This window comes from Pelobates fuscus, chromosome 5, assembly GCF_036172605.1.
Source record: "Pelobates fuscus isolate aPelFus1 chromosome 5, aPelFus1.pri, whole genome shotgun sequence".
Lineage (NCBI taxonomy): Eukaryota > Metazoa > Chordata > Amphibia > Anura > Pelobatidae > Pelobates > Pelobates fuscus.
In genome coordinates, this window is record NC_086321.1 from 274,481,161 (window position 1) to 274,504,833 (window position 23,673).

The 23,673-nt window shown below is 41.2% G+C and overlaps 1 protein-coding gene across 1 annotated transcript; it reads right to left on the minus strand.

The window, feature by feature from the left end:
• Positions 1-12,908: 12,908 nt before the first annotated feature.
• On the minus strand, positions 12,909-23,267 carry LOC134612824 (glyoxylate reductase/hydroxypyruvate reductase-like). The gene is made up of 10 exons (XM_063457268.1): positions 23,249-23,267; positions 22,769-22,890; positions 21,674-21,804; positions 20,629-20,701; positions 19,509-19,625; positions 18,131-18,219; positions 17,492-17,596; positions 16,947-17,082; positions 13,662-13,792; positions 12,909-13,079 (listed from the first exon to the last, which is right to left on the minus strand). The coding sequence occupies exons 2-10, from the start codon at positions 22,849-22,851 to the stop codon at positions 12,958-12,960; spliced, it is 987 nt and encodes a 328-aa protein (XP_063313338.1). The 5' UTR covers positions 22,852-22,890; positions 23,249-23,267; the 3' UTR covers positions 12,909-12,957.
• Positions 23,268-23,673: the final 406 nt, after the last annotated feature.

Here is a 23,673-nt window from a genome sequence, read left to right on the forward strand (position 1 = left end):
GTATTGACTGAAGCTTGGAAGATACCCCACCTCTTTTATTCTACCCAAATTAACTATCCAATAAAAGGGGAACACAATGTAATTATCACTAAACACTACCCACCTGCCCCCCACTTTCCAGCTTACTTTGTAGCATGCTCGTGCAGCTGCTTGACATCTCACTCAATTATCTCCACATCCCATTTACATCTCACCAGTGGCTGCAATTAATTTTTAGTTCTCCCTGACCATCTTCAAATCCCCCTGCTACTTCTTGTTTCAAATAATTTTAACCTCTAGATTGTAACCTCAAAGGCTAGCTAATTAAAGCATTACCCTAACCTTGATAAAACGATATATATATTTACATGATTAATGCCCTATAAGGCCCATCATGAAGTTTGCCAGCACACAATTAAAAATAACTCAAGCTGAAAAACTGCGCATACAACTACCACCAAGACTAATTTAAAGCACTGGAGTGGTTTTGGTGGTTGGAGTAACCCTTTAAAGGGACACTCCAGGCACCCAGACCACTTCTGCTCATTGGAGTGGTCTGGGTGCCAACTCCCACTACCCTTAACCCTGCAAGTGTAATTATTGCAGTTTTTCCTAAACTGCAATAATTACATTGCAGGGTTAACTCCACCTCTAGTGGCTGTCTACTAGACAGCCACTAGAGGTCACTTCCTAGTTTCTAGCACAGGTTTCCTGTGCTAGAGCGTCGCTGGAGGTCCTCACGCTGTTCCTCATGCTCTTCCCCTCAGTGAATGAGTCAGGGCATTGCCATGGTAACCAGGCAGCATGACTCACTGAGAGCTGGGACCATAGAATATTTCTTATTTAATATAAAGCCCAAGTGGAATTATACTGAATAATAAATAATAGGGGACCTTCAGTCTGAACTGTGCCTCCTCTTGATAGGCAGAACTCCAGGGCATGGTTTTAAAATTCATTTTATTGTTCATGGATTCGCCCTTTCTGGCTGAGTTTTGCGGTGTGACTTTGCCTGCTACCTACACAAATGGAGTTGGTATAAGCTGATAGGGAACTGTTTTTTTCACATGCTGAATGACAGACATTTAAGACTGGGGAATGGGTCATCAATTGGGTCAACAACAGTTTCCTATCAGACAATACCAACTGTGTCTGTTAAGATAGCAGGCGTAGTCACACCTCAAGACTCAGCCCAGGGGGGTGAATCCACTCAATGAAAGGCAAACAATGAAAGGATTTTTTTTAAAAAGGGGAGCTGCAGGACCAATTTGAATCTGAAATAATGGGGAAAGCTAGTGGGCAACTGACAACCCACTGACCCTAGGAACAAAGATCCAAGGTGTGCAGCTAATACCGACTGCGCCTTTGAAGTGACAGGCATAGTCACACCACAAGACTCAGACTAGGTATGGCGATACCATTGCAATGAAATTGGCAAAGCATTTGAAAACATTACAACTATCACTACATTTTAGAATATGCGTTTTTTTTTTTTTTTTTTTTAAAGAGATGAAAAAAGAGCTGCCATACTTGCAGTCATTGTTTACTTGCGCAGTAAACTGCCACACACTGTCAATATCTGAGGGGGGAAGCTTGCATTTGTAAAGCACAAGCAGAGGCATTGGAGCACACTGCAAATCAAGTAATCCGTCTCTCACTAAAAAAAATATACAGATCAGCAAAAAAGCAAAAAGTAAAAGTCAGTGAATCAAAGTTGGTATAAGTGGCACTGGCAGGAGCTAGTCAAGAGGAACTTATTTTTTTTAATTCACTGCATGAAGAGTCCTTAACTGTCCCTGTCGAACCTGCCTCTGTTGACTTCTGCCACTATCATCAACATCCCCCTGCTATGCCTAGGGGTGGTAGTAGTGGAGAAGGCACTGCTTGTGGTAGATGGTGAGAACTGAGCATAATGACATACAGTACTAGTGTACCTGCTACCTTCTCATGTACTTGCTTTTTCTACTTCTTCCCTCAGTAATACAGAGTAGTGGTATCTTTTAGATGTAGATTCATACCTGCACTAATGGGATGACCCACCACTCTACTCCTACTCTCTTCCTTGCCATACAATTTGCACTTAGCAAATCACCCTTGTTGGAGGCATTTAAAGTGATCCCTGTCACAGTAACAGCAGACCCACAAGCAGAGCTTAAGTCACACCTAACTAATTTAGAAGTAGCAATGGACAGAGGCATGGAGTGCTTATATAGGGCTAGGAAGCCTGTAAATTGTTTGTTTAATGTCCGTGTTGGTAACTAGTGAGAGAAATATGTCATAGGATTGTCATAAATTGTATGGAATGAGGTGGCTGTCGGGTCAGTGTCAATATTGTTGTCAAACTGAAGCACAGATCTGGTAGGATATGTGACAATTCCAAACTCTTGGCGCAATACATAAGCCACAACTCTTTGCCTTATGACTGCAGAAGATGCAGGTGGAGCATTGGTAGCAGTGGAAGTTATCGCAACACTAACCTCTACTCTAGCAATTGATTGACTATGACCAGTAATAATGGAAATGCTTGTGGTGATAGTAATGATGACAGTGGGTGAGCTACTTCTAATAATGGTGTTAGATGATGTTACAACTACCCCAATTGGATGAGGCAATGCACATGCAGATAGAAATGGACTTAGACAAGGCAGAGAAGAAACAGGGGTAGAGTGCACATTGGCTGGAGAACATGATGGACTCCTGTCTGTCCTCACTAGACTCTCCTTTTGTATTTCCTCTGGCTCATACTCGAGTTCCTCTAGGGCAAAGAGGTAAAAAGGCTAAATCTGCAGTGGTGGGGGAAAGAGCAATATCAGATTCCTCATCACAACATTTGGGACACTATTTCGGTACCCCGCTCTACCTCCTCAGTAAAGGCTGTCTCTGATGGCAACATAAAAGTTAGATTCTGCTGATCTGTCCCTTTGTTGCTTCCTGGGAAGGGGGAAGGGGTGTATTAGTTCAGACCCTGCTGCTGCTAAAGGTGTTCTTAATCTGTTTTTGGTGAAGCCCTGCATACTTTACAAAAATGCTGCTACCACTTGTGAGCATAGCAGACTCTGCAGCTACAACTACAAAAACAACTGCTGCTTTAAACCTTGAGTCTCCAATTGTATCATAAAACGATCAAGATAAAACCTTTCACCTCTTAGATGGTGAATCGGACCTAATGGACATGCTGGTCCCACTATCCTTAGGCTGACTAATACTACTTATTGTGGTGGCACTTCGGGTGATGGTGGCATTTGTGGGTGCTACAGAGCTGTGAGCAGTCCTAATGGCTGAGATAGAGGTGTTCAGGGCTTGCGCAACCGTTAGGCGTACTAGGCATTTCCCTAGTGCGACGGCCTGCTGGGGGCACACACCATGATATTTCCTCGTGGGCTCCCCCTGTCCTGGGCCACAGCACTGGGCGAACGGCTGTAGAGCCGCCCTCTCAACGTCGTCTGATCCTCCAGGAGCCTGAAAATGGGGGCGTCGAGAGGAGCCCTGTCACAGTGGGCCCAGAAGGTGGCCATTTGACGACCTCAGGGCGCCCTCGAAGCTGTCCTTCAGTATACCCTTATAAAAAAATTGTTGCTACTTGGTGGATTTACTGTAACGCTATCTACTTCGCTTGAGACTTGGCCGTCAGAGCACTCTTACAGTTGTGCGTGCAAAACAATTTGCAATATATATCCCAAATATTGGATTTAGCGATTCAGTGCTATTTATCAAGGACATAAATGGCATAAAGCTGTTGATAAATGCTAAGTTTGGCTATTTGCAAACTGGCAACACAAGCAGCCAGTGGGAAAGGTCACTCTCTGTGGAGCACTCAATGGGCCAACATGAATTTATATTTTATGGGGTTGCAGGGTTTTTTCCATCAGATTTGTTTGTGCTCTGGTCCCTCTTTTAAGTTATGTAGAATATTATGGATTTTGTTCTTGGCCTTAGAATATTATGGATTTTTGTTCTTGTTTGGGACTGATGAAATGTGGCACTAGAAGAATAACGAAGACATCTAATGGTAAGTATAATTTTTTTTAGGAATTCAATTTATTAACCCTACCTCTTACTATTATTACAAGGGGGATTAGCAGGTCCTTTTTAGTGGGTGGATGGCTAGGGTCTTGGGGACCCCTAGATGAGAGGGGGTGGTTACATAGTTGAATCTGATAACAGAACCTTTTTAGGCAGAGAATTCCACACTTTATTGTTCTTACTGTACAGAACCCTTACCTCTGCTGTAAGTGAAACCATCCTTACTCCAGTCTCAATGGGTAACCTCTTGTCTTTTTGTATAGTGCTATCATATCCCCTCTAGGACACAGTTTTTCTAAAGAAAACTAATTCAGGTTTTCTTTCCTCATATCTAATGTTTTCCATTCCCCTTATGAATTTTGTAGCTCACCTCTGCACTTTTTCAATATCCTTCTTTAAAACTAGTGCCCAAAATTGTACCACATATTCAAGATGGGGTCTTACCATTGATTTGTAAAGAGGCAAAGTTATATTTGGATCACGTGAATCAATACCCCTTTTTATACACAAAAACACCATACTAGCTTTTGCAACAGCAAACCAGCATTGCATACTGTTACCTAGTTTATGATCTATAAATGAAAAGTCTGTTTAATGTAATGTTATCCATAACTCATTCAATGTATAAGTTTGTGTGTTCCTTATTCCAATATACATGACTTTGCATTCTGTATTAAATCTCATCTATCACTTGTCTGCCCAGTCCCCCAATTTATCCCTCTGTAGTGAAGTTATGTCATGTTCAGGGTATATTTTATTACCTAGTTTTGTGTCATCTGCAAACACTGATAAATGACTTTCTTTCCACTTCAAGATCATTTATAAATAGAAGAAAAGTGGACTCAGGACAGAACCCCGAGGCACTCCACCTACCACTTTTTCTCCAATTTGAACATTTTACATTTACAACCAATCTATGCACTTTATCCTTTATGCCAGTGTTCTGTCTAACTAAATTTTTCATCTAAACCAGGCTTCCCCAAACTACGGCCCTCCAGATGTTGCTGAACTACAACTCCCATGATTCTATGAATGAAATTGATAGGCTGAGAATCATGGGAGTTGTAGTTCAGCAACATCTGGAGGGCCGGAGTTTGGGGAAGCCTGATCTAAACCCACTGATTTCAGGTTTACTAGTAACCTTTTTTTTGTGGGCTACACCATTTTGGTTGTAGTGGGCACTAGCATGTCCACCTCCCCTTGTGTATTTAATCATAGCCATGACCCACTGTGCATGGGACCTGAGGTCCCTTGCTTTTATAATTAGAGACCCAACCCACTGTTGACATGGGGTGTGGGTTAATATTTAGTTAATAGGCCCCAGTTACCATTAATGGGTGGGGATTGAAGGGTATAATAGGCTGCCCTGTTTATTTTATTTAATAGCCCCCACTCACTGGTTGCTCACTGTTTAGTGAACATGACCCCACTTGCAGCATGGGGTAAATAATAAACTTCTCTTGTATTAATGTGAGGTAAATTTTGACTCATACTGGCATCTATTTGACTTTATAGTTTGATTTATAATTTGCTACTAAATATACATTGGGAAAAAAGTTGTACTTATTTATGTTACAAGTTAACATTGTGTTGTTATTTTTTTGTACATTGTCAATATATTCCTCTGTCTTAAATACATGATATCTACTTTAGTTATAAAAGAGAAACAATTTAGCTTATGTGTACAGAGCCTTATGAAATCAGATAGATTCAGTGGGATTTGGTGTGACTATGGCCAGCATCTACATGTCTTGCCAATTCATTGAAATAATATGGCTGTAGCGGATGTACAATATTCTCCAGGTTATCTCCGCTTATAATCCAAGTGAGACTCCGGAACAAGGCAATTGTAAATCCACAAGCAAGGTTTCCAGCAGGTAAAGTAATACAGCAGTATCCCAGCAGCAATCCCAATAACTGGACGACACACAGTTTCAGGAGCAGAACTGACAATCTTTATTCCACAGTACCTTATAAAGCATGCTCCCATGCAAGGGAGGGTTTTCCAACAATTAGTACAGTACCCAATCTGGTATTAGTAACCTCCCACACATCTCCTCCCCTTAGCTTGCATCATAATCCCCTTATACTGTACCCAAATTCCCCCAGTTCCTGGATGTACCCCTAAACCTAGGGGTACCCCTTTAAATGTCACATCCCCTGGTGGCCCTGATCTGGGTGAGCAACATGTCCAAAAATCACCCAGATCGGACCAGGGGTTCGGGAAATTTATGGAGGTAGTAAAAAGACCGACCGTGCTGGATACAACAGCCGAATTGGGTTCCATGCGATGGGGCCCTGCGGTCGGTCACCGTATAAGGGAACACTTTACACGAATGGGAGTGTTCGGGAGTTTGTAAAATGGCCGCCACCACGTGTTCGTTTCCCGAATGGCGGCCACCCCGAGACAAAGGACCTACTGCATAGCTTGTTAATTAGCTGCTCGCAACATTGTTGCCACGGGTAATTGAGGGCACACTTCACACAGGGGAGGTCTGATTGTTCGGTAGTTTCATTCCCTTAGTTTACTCGAATGATTCTACCGAACAATCGGATAAATACATTTCTTTTAAACACATATAAAACTGGCAGGTTATACGAATACAGTTATTCACACAAAATTTGTAGGACAGCCCAGTGCCATCCGCTACAATGGCTAACCATACTGCATAGTAAAAGTCTTTGTACTATACTTGGTGGTCTATAAAAATCAATAATTAAAGAATATTGACAATAGAAAGTAGCTGAATTACTCCTTCGGTCTGTCTCTACTCTTATCTTATGACATGGTGGTTTGAAAAGAAAGTGAGGGGTGAATATATCAAATGGCAATGTATATGATGAGAGATACAGATCAACTTTCCCTTCTTGCAGAGATCTGATAATCAGATGTTATTATGTTGGTACCAAAACCTCTTCATCTAATGTGAAGTGGTTGCGGTGCCTTGAATCCTCTAGCACCATCCCATTGTTCAGTGGTTAACCTTAATCAAAATCATCAGTAAATAAGTGTTCATGTGTGCCCACATCCCTCTGCTACTCATTTTGTTATACCTGTAATGATAAGAATGCATTACTGATAATAGGATTAATTATTCAGAGGGGATATTATGCATACATTAAGACATAGTATTATTGGACATTTTTTTTGACTCCCTTGACTTACTGGACTGTCCAATGAGGAGGGCTGCCAATTGATAACACTTCCGACTGGTGCACCCCTCTTCACGTTCCTTAAAAAACAAAACACTGTAATACTCTGTGGCACATTTGCCCTTTGAGCAGAATGAGTTTAATTAATCCTTGAGTGAGTAATATTAGACATTGAGTACATTTGACAAAAACTATGCTCTATATTAAGTAGTAAAAGCTGCCATTGAAACAATGTTTGTTTAGTCTATTCCTTAAATTTTTTTTATCTATATTAATCATTTCATGAATTTCATTTTTCAATTATGTACTTTTTGAGACATATGTATTGTAGTCTTACACAATAACAAATTATACAAGGCAAGGCAAGGCAAGCTGCCATACTTTAGAACCATTGGCAGGTTCTATACACAAGAATATGTATATCAAAGGTTTTCTTCTTGAAAAGCTGAAGAAGAAAAAAAGGTACTTGCTGATATTTTATTATTATTATTGTGTGTGTGTGTGTGTGTGTGTGTGTGTAAATGTGATAGTGAGTATAACTGGGTGGTTAGGTGGGTGGTATATGACCGGTTCAGAGTATATTGCTGGATGGATGGCTGAATGGCAATTTGTGACTGGATGGGAGTAGGTAGGTTGTGTGTGAATGTCAGGATGGGTGTAAATGGGTAGGTAAGGGAGGTATGTGACAGGGAGGATAGGCACAAGCGATTTGGAAGCGAGAGGAGTATGTTACAAGGTGAAAATGTGAAAGTTTTGTGGCAGGGTGTGCAAGACTGGAAAGTAATCTGCGTGTGACAGGGTGTGTAGGAAGTTAGAATGATAGGGTGGTGAGCAAAAAATTGTGACAAACTAGGAGTGCAATCAAGTAAGGCAACTATTATTGAAGGGGCACTCTAAAACCAGGTAACATTCATTAAGCTATGTCTGTATATAGTCCATCAGGGTTATTCACTAAAGTGAGAATTCACAGTAAATTTCAAATTTAAGGGTCAAAACATTTGAACTGGAACAGTTCTCTAATTGAACTGTGCATCCAGCTCTGCTACTTTGCCCTTAATTTTGAAAGTCACTTTGAAATTTCACTTTACTAAATACTTTAGTAAATAACCCTGCATGTCCCTTTTCTCTGGCCATTTTTTTTTTTTTTTTACTTTGACAATTTGTATTGTTTTTCGGGATACAGAAGAGAAGTGGGAAGGTGAGGGGGTGAGGTATAAAGAACAATGGCAATCATAGAAGTTGCAGTAGTCATAACTTAACATTGTTCATAAGGCAACAGTGTCAACGTGTCCTCCATTTATCTTAGTACATCATGTCAGCATTCGTCTATTGTTTACAGTTGTAGTGTTCCCGATATATAAATAAAATTACATTATTCATTGATACGTTGTATGGTGCCTCGTGTTTAGGCCACAAGTCCCGTGGTCTATGAACCTACTGCTTTATGCTATCTTTTGAGGCACGAAATCCGTTTTGTGATGTATTGCTGGTTGGTGTGCTTGTACCATATTTTAGATTGTTTGCAAGGGCATGGTGAGGGGGAGGAGTTTTAGGGTATACCTGGGTTATTTCTTTGAGTTTGTTGTATAGTTGAGTCCCAGTTTTCCCATGCTGCCTTCTAATATTTGGCTGGTGGTTGTGTGCTCCTTGCCATTATTTTGAAGCTTTTGTTGTTCTCCACTGCTGTCTTGGAGTGGTTTATCATGGGGGGAGGGTGTTTTTTCCCACTGTCGACTAATGACCAGTAATGCTGCAATTATTATGTGGTAGAGGAGGTATTTTTGTCTTTTTTGTATGTTTTTTGGTAAAAACAGTAGTAAGAATGTTTTGGGTTGGAGGGGAAGGTCGACCCCTGTGCACTGTTTTGCCATGCATGCTACATTTTTCTAGAATTTGCTCAGTTGGGGGCATCGCCACCATATGTGGATCATGTCACCCTTGTCCCCTTGACACCTCCAGCATGTGTCTAGCATGTTTGGGAAGCTGCGTTTGAGGTGTGTAGGGACAAGATACCACCGGTATAGAATTTTGCGGGATAGTTCTATGTGGGACATTGATTTCGTTAGTGGTCTGTGTGCGTGTAGTATGTCTGTCCATTGTGCGTTGGTCAGAGTATGTGTAATGTCTTTTTCCCATGCTTTTTTTGAAGGTGAGGGAGTTATAGTGTGTTATGGTATGCTCTGTGGCGTATATAGTTAAAATCAGTTTCATGAAGGGCTTAAGTTTCATGCTAATTTTTTCCACTTCTGACAATGGGTGTCCCTTTGTGTTGTCTGTTGGGGTCATCGTTTGTTTGTGTATCCAGGACTCTATTTGCATGTGTGGGAAGTGGGCTATACCTTGCAAGTTGTGTTCCTTCTGGAGGTCTTCAAATGTTATTAGGAAAGAACAATTACAGGGTGCGCCAAGAACAAAGTAAATAAATAATAAAATGTATAATAGGAGGAAAAAAAAAATACCAAGGAAACAGGCAAATGTACACTTGAAGAAGCCTTTTGTGGCGAAACGCGTTGTTTTTTTATCTAAATAAAAGTATTTTTTCAGACTATTTTAAATAATTTTATATTTATCTTTATTTTTTACCTGGCATTTCCTAAATATCTGAAGCTTTTATACCATCCAAAGAATCCATGGTGGGGATCGTACCACCCAGGCGCTTTACACAGATCAGTTTGTCTGCTCTGTAAATTGTAAGTACATCTATTATTTTATCCAGCACTTTTTTAATATAGAGCACTATGAGCCTTCTCTTGTGTTTTTATTTCATATAACCTGCACTGAAAATCTCGTGAGATGAATATCCTACATGTGGGGAGTTTAATACCACTGTATGCTGTTTTAACTCGAGCTGGTTATAGCTCCCATAAATGTGAGTTGGCATTTCTTAAGCTCAGTGTTGTCTGTAGCCATACTCCTTTAAGTTACTGCACCATTGGTCCCCTCTGTCTTTTTTTTCTTTCATATATGCTGATGAGAACTTGACCCAATACGTCCTGAGAATTTCTGAAGAATATACCTGTGAATTAGACACTTTAATTTGCCTGTTTCCCTGGTATTTTTTTCCTATTATACATTTTATTTACTTTGTTCTTGGCGCACCCTGTAATTGTTGTTTCCTGTTTTTTCCAGTCCTTTGAAGGGTTTTGAGGGTTACCCTTCCTTTCAGATGTGCAGCCTCCCCCTCCCCGTTGTGATCAGTTTGGATAGCGCTGTTCCCTCTTTTCTCTTAAAATTGTATTAGATTGTTACCCTGGAGTATTTGTGATAGCATTGTTATGCCGTTTCGGTACCATATTTTGTGATTAAAGTCAGGGATGAGGAACGGCAACATCTCTATTGGCATGGCTGGTGTAATCTTCCCCGTCAAGCCCATTTTTACAATAGTTGTCCCAAATTTCTAGTGTGAGAGCTGTGGTGGGTAGTGTGTGTCTGTATTTTGGCCATTGCGCCTTGGCTGGCCAAGCTAATGTTATAGGGGTTCTTTCCATGTGTTTTTGCTCTATGTCCGCCCGTGCTAGGGATTGGTTGTGTTGAAACGATATGAGAGGGCCTATTTGGGCTGCCCTATAGTACCCCGCAAAATCTCGCATTCCCATACCTCCATGTTTGAACAATTTAAACGTTGTAGTTCGAGCTACTTTTGGTTTAGTGTTGTCTCATTTATAGGAGTTGAGAATTTGAGCCGCAATTTGGCCTGACCAAGAAAGGAATTTTCCCCTCCATCCCTGGATTATATTTTTTAACATCACTAAGTAATTTGTGGTAGTTTGCTTTGTATAGCGTGGAAGTAGTTGGCGTGATGTTTATCCCTAAGTATTTGAGATAGTCTTGTCTCAAGTCATATTTGAAGGCCTGTTTGAGAGTCAGCATGTCTTTGTGTGGGACATTTGTGCTTAGGGCTAGCATTTTTGTGATGTTGAGTTTGTAATATGAACGTTTGCTGTAGAGTGTGAGGATTTTATGGAAATTCAGCAGGAATATGTGGTTGTTCTAGAATTAATAGGATGTCGTCTGCGAACAGGGACAATTTATACTCTTCTCCTCTTCTAGTGCTAAAATATAGAGTAAAAGGGAGAGCTTGCATCCCTGCTGGGACCAATTTGTGTTTGTGAGTTGTGATATTAAGCCTCCATTGGTTACTTAGAGTAGGGTGCGGTTATAAGGGATATGAATTGTGTTGGGAATCAAATTTTTTGTAGAACTGCGAGGAGGAAAGGCCAGTGTAGTCGCTCAAAAGCTTTCTTAGCATTTAGCAAGAGTAAGATACGGTGGTGTGCATCAAGCATGGCTTCATGTTAAATGCATCAACTTTCACTGGAAAGGGTTGGATTTAGTGCTCCTCTATCAGATTGGCAGAGAATATTGATGCCAAACTTAACTGCCTTTTGGTGTGGATTCAGATATGACTAAAATAAATGAGAGATTATGAATGATTAATGGGGTATCACTGTGCGAATGTTGGGGTATATTTGTGTGGCGTGTCAAGTGTCTGAATGCGGTGATGTCTTTTTGTAGAGTGCCAATGTATATGCAGAAGTGTATTTGTATGAAAGGTTAGTGTGCATGGATCCACATGTGTTTGCATTTAGTTTCCACTGCACATCAACCCCTTACAGCTCCCTCCATCCTTCCCTCAAAATTGTTCCTCTTGTGCATTCCTCTGTGGCCCTCTCCCCATATCCTGCCCCCACATGCTTGCTTCTCATTACCCCTTCCCTTACTTGTTCCACTCTACTCATACACCTGTCCTTTTCTCCCATTTGGTCCCTCTCATGCACCAGAGAGCATGGGGCCAGGAATACTGATTTGGCACTGACATTTATGTGACTTGTGTACCCACTCAAAAATACACATGTGGGAAGTTGAATTTCCCTTTAAGACAAATTTGAGCTGGAGATTCAGTTTACCTGCCTTCACCAATATAGCTATTGGACTATAGAGGCAGTAGTGGGGGTTAGAGGCTTAAGTGGAGCATTAATAAAATAAGCTATTTAAGTTTCTTCCCACTCCCTGATGCCAGGGAGAGTGGTATCCTGATCCCTGGTAGTCCAGTGGGAAATAGAGCTAGTTTGTAACTCTAGTAGATGACAACAGCACTAGGAAAACAGAACATTGACGTGCTCCAATGCGGAGAAAGGAGGTGAGTAAAGGCCAAGTTTCCCCCCCTCCCTGCCTCTGATAAGGGACTGGCTACTGCAGCTGCGATTGTCTGATTTCTCAGGTTGCTGAGGGTAAGGGGAGTGACCAAAAGACAGGGATAGTCAGTGAGGCCTTTTAGTGTCCTTGCTGGCTTGATCAGCAGATCTTACTCTGGCTGCATTAGAGTGTTGCTAGGCACACCATGAGTGCATGGCTATGGTTAACATTGCCATCCCTGATGCCCTAAGCTCTGGCCTTTTGGGCATGGCCAGATTTCCCATATGGTTTCATTTATTTTCAGTGATTTCTGCAGAAAGCAGATCCATCTATTAGGATTGCAGCTCATACACCGATTCCATTAGCCAAGATCAGTGAGGAAAACCATCGATGAGACAGTATGCATAGTGACCAGTGACATTTAGATAATCTGTTGCAAACACCAAATAGCAAGTCAGCCAAAAGCCACCCAGCCTTTCACACATGCCTGCTGACAAGCCAACTGCACTGGTCTTCTAGAAGAGTCACATGAGGAGTAATTTAAACCAAAAAAACAAGACAATTTTTGATAATGCCAATACGTTTAATTGTAAGCATGGCATAGTGCAGAACGTCTTGGAAAATCATTTTCTAGGGATGGAAGTTTGTCCTGATGACATCCTGGCATTGTTAGAGTTTTACTTCACAGGGCATTGGCTCTCCAGCTAGGCCTTTCAGCAGATTATTTACGGTCAGGACGGACATTGCGTTTCTTGCGTCGAGAGTGGCACTTCCAATATGAGGTAAAATCACTGTGAAGAACAGAACAGGTTAGCCAGAATATGGAGATATGAGATGTGTATTTTGCACAAAGTGCATGAAGTCCTTTAATCCATCATAACAATGTTTAGAGGAAGCATTTCCCACCCTTTTTGCATATGCAATTCTCATTTACCTTTTCAAAAATGAACTAGAATCTTACATTAAAGCCAACTGTCAGGGCTCCAAGTTTGTCTCCATATATTAATGGATCTCATTACAGCCAGTGATTTTATTCTACATATGGTTGTCCTATTCATTCAAATCCCAGCAATGTCCACATCAAACAATATTAGGGGTCTCCTACAGCAGCTTTCAAATTAAACTTTATTTTACCTTGACATGTTTCCATAAAATAGATTGACTGTTGCAGAATTGCTTTGTAACCCTTATTCTATTCCCCCTCCCCCCCCCCCCCAAACCAAACAAGGTGTAATTACAGTATTGAACACAGAATTTTAACATTATCTTGACACAAGCAGGTTGTAAACAACACTATTCCACTTATCAGATTGTTACTAAAAACACCAAAGACAAAAAGTCATTAAAAGTTTATGAATATTAATAAACCATACCACAGTTTTTCAGGCTGAGTAGGGGATGATCTGTTGGAATAGGTTCAGGAGTTGTAACATCCAGGCCAGCAGCTGCAATCTGTCCACTTGTCAAGGCATCATAAAGATCTTCTTGGTTTACTACAGGACCTCTGGGTAGGGAGGATAGAAGATCAGCAACTCAAATGTAGACGTTACAAAATCATTTTTAAGGCTCATATACATAGTGTTATTTACAGTGTTTAATATAAATTTACTACAGAACAGATCATTTGTGTGCAAAGCATGTGGATAAAAGTTTATAAACATTTCTAGTCTCTAGATTGTAACCTTGTTTGAGCAGGGTCAAGTAATTGTTCGTCTCGGTCAGGGCTGGCCCAAGGGTGAAATTCTGTCCACCACAACACCCATTGTTAAATCATGATAATTAAAACCAAAATTAAACTTATCACAATCATGATTAGATCGATACATTCCAACAACATTTAGAGCAAGGAACACTAGATTAGACGTCACATGTTTCTACAATGGTGTTAAAATATACATCAATAATAAACTAAAAAGCAGCAAGTTGAATTGTCATGTTGGATGCCTGCCAATAAGGTTCATCTATAATGTTTTATATAGAAAATTATAGACACTGCATAACAGGGCAGTATGGGATTTGATGCTTCCCTGCATAAGGCATATTGGAATATTGCTGTGTTGACACCACACAGAACATACCAGTCAGGAGTGGTTTTTGGATTTTGTGACTTATTCAAAATCAGCCCAAACTTCCACTGCGCACATTTACACAATTGGTATCTTAAGTGCAGTTTTGGATGGCCAGCATTTCTGTTTCTGCCATTTGGAATATGTAGTGTGAGTGTTTCCTTCACTGTGTATAGGAGACATTTTGTAAGGAATACATTGCATGTGCTGAGGATGCAGAGTGTTTGAACTGTAGAATGCGATAGGGTTTAGGAAGTGTTTTTTTGTGTATGCTAGTGATGCCGAGTGTCTAGGGGATGCAGTTTGTATGAGTGTTAGTGCTGGAGATGCTGTATGTTTGAGTGCAGTGTCTGTATTTTGATGAAGTGCGCAGGGGATTGGCTTACCACGTGTGCACTGCAGCCAATCATGTGTGGTGGTGACAGTGATGTGGATGGCTTAGAGAGAAGAGTGAAAAGGCTGGGAAGAGATTATGTAGGTTAGGTGGCAATCTGGAGATGAATTAGGCAGTTGAGGTGGCAGACTGGGGGGGTGGGAGAAGGATAAGGGAGATGAGTAGGCAGTTTGAGGGGGACTAGGGAGTTTAGGTGGCAATCTGGAGAGGGATTAGGGAAGTGGTGTCAGATTTTGGGGGAATTGTGATGTTTAAAATTGCAATTTGTAGAGGGATCAGGAAGGGTAGGAGGTAGTTTGGGAAGAGATTGCCAAGGGTACATGTCATGCAAGGAAAGAGTTGGTGAGAAAAGGTGGCAGACACTTGCCTTTGCGGCTCCATTCCTTGCATCCTCCTGTGTCAGAGGGCTCAATGTCCTTCTGCTCCCACTTATAGTCAGCTCACAGCAAGAGCCCATCCGTAAAGTAAACTGAGCGCTGAAGATCTGGCATGCACTTCACATGTGGGTGCTGGAACATTTATATGACAGAATGCCCGGCCAGCACAGGTCTGCCTCCATCTCCTGACATCCCTGATCTTTTTAAGATCTTAGGTGGCTTCACAGCCCACCCAGGTGGAAGGGCTAATTGGGGAGGCGTTCCCCAGATAGATACATTAGATAGTGACAGGGCCCAGTCTCAGTTAATTTTCCATCATTTTAATATTGTAGAGCTTTGCAGAATGAGTGCTATTTAATGCATTATGTGAATTTATTTTGGGGAGTGGGGGGGAGGGGGGAGGAGAAATAGAGCCGTTTCTAGACCTCTGGCCACCAGTGAAGTGTGACTGGTTAATGGTTCTTGTAACCAAAATATCCAAGCCAAATTTGGACTTTATGAGAACCAGAAGGCCCAATTTGTCACAGGGCATTATATACGGCTAGGGGTTTCAAGCCCACTAACCTACCATCCATACTAAAGTGTCACGGGGTAAAGAAGTGTAATTTGTCGAACTGCTCACCACACAATTGAAGCTCACTGACATGCTGACTGTCTAGACAAGGACAAGTTAGGACTATAGGAAAGTCAGATCAGGCCAAACCGAGGCAAGTGAACCAAGTAGAGGGTTAGGCATGGTACCCAAAAAAACAAAACCCCCCCCCCCAAAAAAAAAAAACTGGTGGATGAATAAGGCCTCTTTACAATGCAGGACTTTGCGGTTACACCTACCCAAAATATGTGCCTTGCCAAGTTGTTAGCAGTGCTTACTTGTATCCTTATTGTACTGATTGGGTGCACAAAAACAAAAACCACCAAACAGACTGTACACACCCCTCTTCATGAACTATTTTAGACACCAAGTGTTTGAAACATTAGCAAGACCAGATATTTCTGCCCTTCCTTGGGTGTCAATTCTGGTTAGCCAGCTTGTAGAATTGCCAAGGGCCTAAACATTCATAAGAGATGGTCATGTCAACAAGTTTTCCCCTGGACAAGTGGGGGAGGGGAGCATGACTACTGCCTATGTATGGTGGGCTGGTGTTAAAATTGCAACAATGCTGCAGAAGATGGAGTTTTATGTAAAGCAGAGTAGCGGGGAACCTGACTGCAATTCCCACCCTCCGTCCTGGATTTGGTGTGTGTCGTCACTCTGCTTTTTCTCTATTATCACAGCAGATTGGATTGCTGGACAGTGCAGCCGAAGGGAGTAAGATTTAGTGTCACATTGGGAAGACTATATAGTTGGCAGATTGCGGCTAGTGACAGATGTGTTGGGCTCTTGGAGAGATGGTTGTACCCTCACCCAACAAGGGCCACTATAGGCACCCAGACCACTTCAGCTTAAGTGGTCTGTGTCCCTAGTCCAGCTAGGGTTAACCATTTTTTCTATAAACATACATAATAAATGTGTTAATCCAGCCTCTAGTGGGCTTCCACACTTCTCACTGAAAATCAGTGAGAAGACGCCAGCGTCCATAGGAAAGACTTGTGAATGCGCGTGCGGGGAGGAGAGCTCCCCACCCAGCGCTGGAGAAAGAGGCAAGCTTAACCCCTTCCTCTCCATCCAGCCCAGCGGGAGGGGGTCCCTGAGGGTGGGGGCACGAGTATGTTTTCCTGGCACTATAGTGGTCCTTTAATAGTGGCCACTGCCCTTATCCACAAAAAAAAAAAAAATAGAAGTCCTGTGTGTTATTTGGGGGGGTTTGAACACAGACTTACCGACTTGTGTTGATGAGTATAGCCGTCTTTTTCATTCTCTGAAAGAAGTCTTTATTGCAGAGCCCTTCAGTCTCAGGGGTTAGGCAGCAATTCACAATGACAAAATCTGAATCTTCTGCAATCTTCTCATTAGAGACTAAAGATCGGGAGAACAACCAGTTTGACACTCACATTAGGAATCAGCCAGAGCAAGCTGATGCCATACACAGACCTCTCTAGCTAGTTGTCCCCATTAGTTGATCAATAATGATCAGGGTCATTGAAATCTGACCTTTTAACATCACAATGTAAGCCAATGTGTAGCTACAGTTAGCCTTATAAGGCTAGAATACATTAAGTCACTATAGAAACATCTCATCTACAGAGGGTCGTAAGCTTTGGGGACTGACTTCTACACAAGACTGGAAGCACCCAGAAGAGTATCATACTTATAAAAATATTTTGACTAGTTACAATGGAATGGCATCCCCTGGAGGGCTGTATTTATGATTCCAAGATGGGCCTTAAATCCCAATGCTATTCCCAGTTATAGCATTTATTCTCACCATATTCAGCATTTATCTCCTTGGCATTTTCAGGTATTTCCTGGAAATCTGTGTATATAAACTTTTTCACACCAAATGGGACAAGGCGACGTGCTACAGCCAATCCTAGAGGGAAAATAACGATGCACACTAAAAATGCAGTTTATCGAATATTTGTAAAGCTATAGCCAGCATTGCAGTGGTCCATACCAAAGTGTCATGTTTTATTACACAGTGCTCCATAGGATGCAATATAAAGGTAATTTACACCAACATCTGATCACAAGGGTATTATACAAGCTCTTTAAGTCACAATACCCCTCCATTGTATGTTGATCGTCTAGGCATGTTTATGTACCCACTTACTCCCTTCCCCAATTGGCTGTATTTATAGTACTAGGACCCTCCTCCCCCCCACCCAATTTGATTAGTTTGTGAACAAATTTTTAAAGTAGCAACATTTATGCCCCAGAATAAGTTTTGGTTAATATATGCCATGAAGCTCCTTAAAAAGCTGAGCAAAGGAAGCTCACACAAACTAGACTACCAGTGTTTGCTGTCACAGTGTTCTGTATTGAATTAAAGTTACAGGAAGTTTCTTGAGATGTACAGTTTGTTAGAACAGATCTACCCATCAAAATAGCAACTAGAAATATATACCAATTCTGCCCAAGCCGATGATTCCTACAGTGCTGTTAGAAAGGCCTGCTCCACACAGCCACATTGGGGACCACGTTTTCCATCCTCCACTTTAAAAACAAAAAAGTGGAATTGAAATCAGCAATTGTGAAGAACTAGAAATTCTTTGTATACTAGTGAGACGTTTTAAGTCATTCAATGTGACCAGGTATGCATTATAGACCAAGCAGAATTTTCTGGACAGAGCAAACTAAGTGAAATATCAGGATGGGGAAATATGATATTTTAATTAGATTAAATTAGGCACCATCACCACTTCACTGATCTAAGTCAGTCTGGAATCCATTTTAGCTCAATGCCACACATACAGAAATTCAATCTCTGTCTGACAGGTGTAACTACCGTCAGTTGTATTACTGGGTTGCCAGCACATGCAGCCATTAATGTCACAGCTCTCACCTGTGTTAACCATGTCCTCCCCCAGCCAACCCTCTGTGGAAGCTAGGGCTATTGGTCTGCAGGGAGGACTTTACATATATTGCTGGATCAGAGGTTTACCATTTTTACTCACCTCTAGTGTACGACCCACAGATATTGGGTACCGTGACAGGTGGGCTTAACAATATGCCATATAGTGTAACTTACTCCCCATATTAATCTGACAAAATGGGAAACGTAACTTTTGAACTGTGTTCCTTAATTTGCATTAGAGACCAATTGATCTTTATAGGGATCACTGTCTAAAGCATGGTTGTAGATTTACTTTTCCACTGCAATCCAGTTTATAAAATTGCCATTGAAATATATGTTTTACTGTGACAAGTACATGTAACCACCAGTTATAATCTAATGAGACGCAGTTCTTCTGGAATATCTTCTTGCTACAGGTCATCATTCTTCCCTTATTTGCAGGTTTGCACTTAGCACACGTGTAGATAGCTCCTAGCCCTCTTTCCTCCACCCCGTTTAACTTGCCAGTGCAAGCACAAAGAGTGTAGCCTGCTCAGCTGATATGCTGCCTGTTTGGCAGCTCCCAAGACTATGCATGCCAGGTTTGCATTTCCTAGTCATGCGGCCGGGTGCAAGAGTACAGCAGTTACACCGACTGCCCGGCACACTCCAGGATTTGGTGTCAAACAAGGTTGGGCAGCAGGATCTACGATACTGTATGAAGTGGTCTTAGGTGCCCAGTCCCTATCAGATTATGTAAACACATGGTATGGTGTGCAATTATTCAGTATATTAATCAGTTTGTGTGCATTGGGCAGAGAGACCATATGGGAAGAGGTTTGGAATGGAAAGTAGCAGAAATAGGTTAGTAACAAGTAGGATTCAAGATTTACTACATTAATGCATAGTAGTCAGGAGTTTTCTACACATTCTAAATTTGATTACTCACGTTTTAACCTCTTCTATTGCTTCTGGCAGGCGGCGGCAAGTAGTCAACAGCAATGCTACAGTAAGCTCTGCTGTAGCTTCAGTCGAAACGTTTGGTGTGTTGCTCACACGGATTCCTCTACAAAATACATACATGTCACTTTGTTTTAGACTAGACACCACATGTCGCAGAAGTAAATTTACTTTAGTGAATATGTTTCAGTTGAATTGACAGTCCTCAGAAAAAAAAAAAAAGTAAAACCTCACGAAGGTCAGCATTGAGGAATTTTTTTAAGTTGATAAGTAACCGAGGCTATGCTTTGCTGCCCAATAAGCAGTGTTTCCATCCAGACTTAAAGGAACACAAACATTTATTCCTGACCCTAGTGCAAAACACCGGATTTCCAGTGCTGAGCAGGTCTGCTTGCACTGGCACCACCGCGGTAACATCAGAATTGTTGATTTTAGCCAATCCAATGCCTTCACCATGGGGAAAGCACTGGATTGGCCAATCAGCCCCTTCTCATAGAGGTGCATTAAATTATTGCATCTGAGGAAAATTCAGCGTCCCCATGCAGAGCATTGAGACGTTCAACAGCACTGAGCTAGGAAGCCCCTCTAGTGGCCATCTGAGGAGTGGACACTTTGAGTTGTCCCTAGGGGCAATGTAGACACTGCATTTTCTCTGAACACTCACCAGAACAACTACATTAAGCTGTAATTCTGGTGACTAGTGTCCCTTTAATACAAGACAAACTTTTAGATCCCATATACTATGGACATCTTTAGTGTTGCAAGTATTTGCATTCTCAAGAAACAAAAAAAGCAAAAAAAAAAAAAAAAAAAAAAGTATTCAGATTTATCTGATTTCATTAAATCACACTAAATTCTCCCCTATCCATTTCCTTGCAGTGCCATTTACTAAATTGTGAATTCAAAGTCAGTTTTACATTCAAGGCCAAAGTCAACATGTACAAATATTGGGAGGGGAAAACCTGTTAAGTCTGTTAGTGCATGCTAACAAATAAAATTATATACAATACGTATTAAGTTACGTGTTGCCAAGTTTAAGTGCTCTATGAATTGGAGTACATTTTTCCTTTTAATGGACCTGACAAGTAGATCCTTTAAAGAATACATACCGCTTTTTTATTTCTTCTACACACAAGTGGTCAAAGCCAACAGACAGCGTGCTCACAACTTTGAGGTTAGGGCCTGTCAATAGCAACAAAAGAGAAATTAAGATCATACAATCGCCCATATTGTCCACCCATTATGAAATTAAGGAATGTCTGGTAGCAACATTCATAGAGTTTAAGGGAGCATGTTCATCAGGTCAGTCTAAACTTCCCCAAAAATCAAGACATCCAGCCAACTTAACGCCTCCACTTATAATATATTGAATATTGTGAATCTCTAGGACTTCAGTGAACCAGAAAGGACCAACATCTGTCACTCCATTTATATTCTTCTATATTAAAGAGTGGGTCTAGCTCAGAGAAATACTGCAGTCCAATCATGTTGCCATCACAGTGAGCAGGGAAACGGCCTGATTGAGGGTTCTCCTGCTCTCCCCTGTCACACATGCTGCGCGGTTGACATCACCCAGTATGCTGAGGAAGTGATTGACACTTATAAAACCTTCAGGTTTATTGTAAAACCGTTGTGCTACCAAGCATAGAAATTAAGAGTTTACATTTAAATGAAGTGGTGTATCACAACTTGTGGTGTTCAAAGATACATTACATAATCTCTAGTTTAACCCCAATTTAGACTATTAATTTTGGAAGTGTCACTTATTCCTGTATTCTTGAAGGAAGATGCCAAGAACCATAACCACTACAGTGGCCTGCAGTGTACTTTTAAAAAACATTTTAGAACAGTTTAACTTCTTAGCTAGTGTCCACCAGGTGCTGCTCCCAGCCCCCATTACATCTTACAGTGATGTTGAAGCTCATGCTTAGGAGCTTCCCTATGCCAAATGCTGCAGTGCTAGATCTGACAACTGCTGCAGTTATGGTGCTTTGAGTTCCTTCAACCCTTTAGAATCCATGCATACGTGTTTGCGGTGTTATAGAAGAAAAAAAATGCTGTCATCCAGACAAAACAACCACTTTAATGAGAAAGGACAACATAGCACGAGTCAGATAACATCTGCCCTATTGATTATGCAGGAGATCTCCATACCAGCAGCATCCAAGACTTCTTTGTCAATATGGTCTGTCAAGAGACAAAGTAATCCATGAGCCCCAACAACTCCTTTAATCAGCTCATCTCTTGGTATTTGCTCATCTGAATCCCACTGCTTGACATTATAGCTAGAAAAATAAAGTTTGCAGACAGTCACAGAAGATCCTTCAAATATAGACAGTTTCACTCTTAAACTACAGCCTCTTGCTGGTTTAATCCTAGTAAAGCAGTACTGTCACCATAGGGGGGAATTTCTGAATTCATATAGAACACCCCCCACCCTCCCCCTAAATGGTGACATTGCTGCTAGGGGTCCAGTGGCAGCAGGTAAAGGAGTTTTACTTCAACTTGTCCCTATTGGGCACTGCCATCTTCCTTTGTCTGCTCCTCTTCAATGCCCCTTAGTGAAAATCATGGTCAAAGCTCTCCCCTGGCAGCTGATGCAATTAAAGCCCTGACCCTGCTGTGGACCTTCAAGGAGTGGAAGGGAGGTCAGAGACCCTTTAAATATACACACACCTCAATTTCAGTGAGATGAGACAGCACAGGGTCTTAACTTTAGAAGTTTGCCTCTGTAAATTGACCTTTAATCACATACACAGAGGAGGCCCCTGTAAGCCATTAACAGAGCAGGAGAAATTCTAAATTAAAAAGAGTGTGTAAACATTAGATGACACTTTACATGAAGTCTTTAGGACTGCAAGTCACATGCAGGAAAGTGTGGCTAGGGTTGCATAAACTGAGTGATTAACTCAAACAGCAGAGAACTGAGCAGTGATACTGCAGGGGCATTATCTATACACCAAAATAGCTTAATTAAGCAGGAATTACATTGATTAGATTTATAGGACAAGATGTCCCAGTAGTATGGAGGACTAGAGCTGCAGATCTGGTGATTAGAATATTGACTAAAACAATAGTTCTACATCTCTGCACCATATACATTCTACATACAGAAGGGCATCACTTCTCATGGGATGGCATGTGTGCAAGAGGTCAACAGGCAACCCTATCAGATATAATGAGAGTTAGGTCCAGTGCTGCCAAAGCATTTCCTCAGAAGACTGACTACATCCAACCCGTGGTACCTACCTGTCAGCCTGAGACAGGAGTTTCTGGCCTTCTGGGGGTATTCTCCTGGTAACAAATATCTTCATCTGCTCTGATGTACTCATTGCTTGACTTTACTGGCTTCTGCAGACAAGGAACTGCAACTTGGGTGGAAGGAACAATAGTCAAAGATTTGAGAGACAGTAGCACCATCTAGTGTTCATTTACCAATTATCAAGTTAACTAAAGGGTAGTTTTCTGTGGGGTTACAATATAGCTATTAAGTGACAATTTTGTATCATGTGATTCTAATCCAGTCAAATTAGTAATAAATTAAGTGCATACAGGTTATCCAGACTATCAGTGTTTCTCACTAGCTTGTGACTGGTTAGAAATTCAGAATAAGTCCAAAATTATATTAAAGTAGCTTAACTCAAAGTTATTTATATTTGACATTTCAACAATTCACACTTTAGAAGGGTCTTGCCAATAACTATACATCGATTTAGGGTTTGTATATACTGATAATGCAAATAAACATCCCTCTAAGAATTCAAAAGGGAAAAAAAGCAAAACTTTCAGAGGGCTTGCATCCAACAGAAGAAAAATAAAAAGCTAGAGCAACATGATGTTCTCCTCACCCAGCAAACTTTCAGGTATTGACTGAAGCTTGGAAGATACTCCACCTCTTTTATTCTACCCAAATTAACTATCCAATAAAAGGGGAACACAATGTAATTATCACTAAACACTACCCACCTGGCCCCCACCTTCCAGCTTACTTTGTAGCATGCTCCTGCAGCTGCTTGACATCTCACTCAATTATCTCCACATTCCATTTACATCTCACCAGTGGCTGCAATTAATCTTTAATTCTCCCTGACCATCTTCAAATCCCCCTGCTATTTCTTGTCTCGACTTATTTTAACCTTTAGATTGTAACCTAA

Bases quoted from the DNA above. Each gene is read 5' to 3' on its own strand.
- LOC134612824 (XM_063457268.1), bottom strand. From the start codon at position 22,851: ATGAGTACATCAGAGCAGATGAAGATATTTGTTACCAGGAGAATACCC. The intron at 17,597-18,130 runs GTATATATTTCT...TTTTCCCTCTAG, and splicing joins CATCGGCTTGGGCAGAATTG to GATTGGCTGTAGCACGTCGC. The intron at 13,080-13,661 runs GTATGGTTTATT...TGTTCTTCACAG, and splicing joins ACTCAGCCTGAAAAACTGTG to TGATTTTACCTCATATTGGA.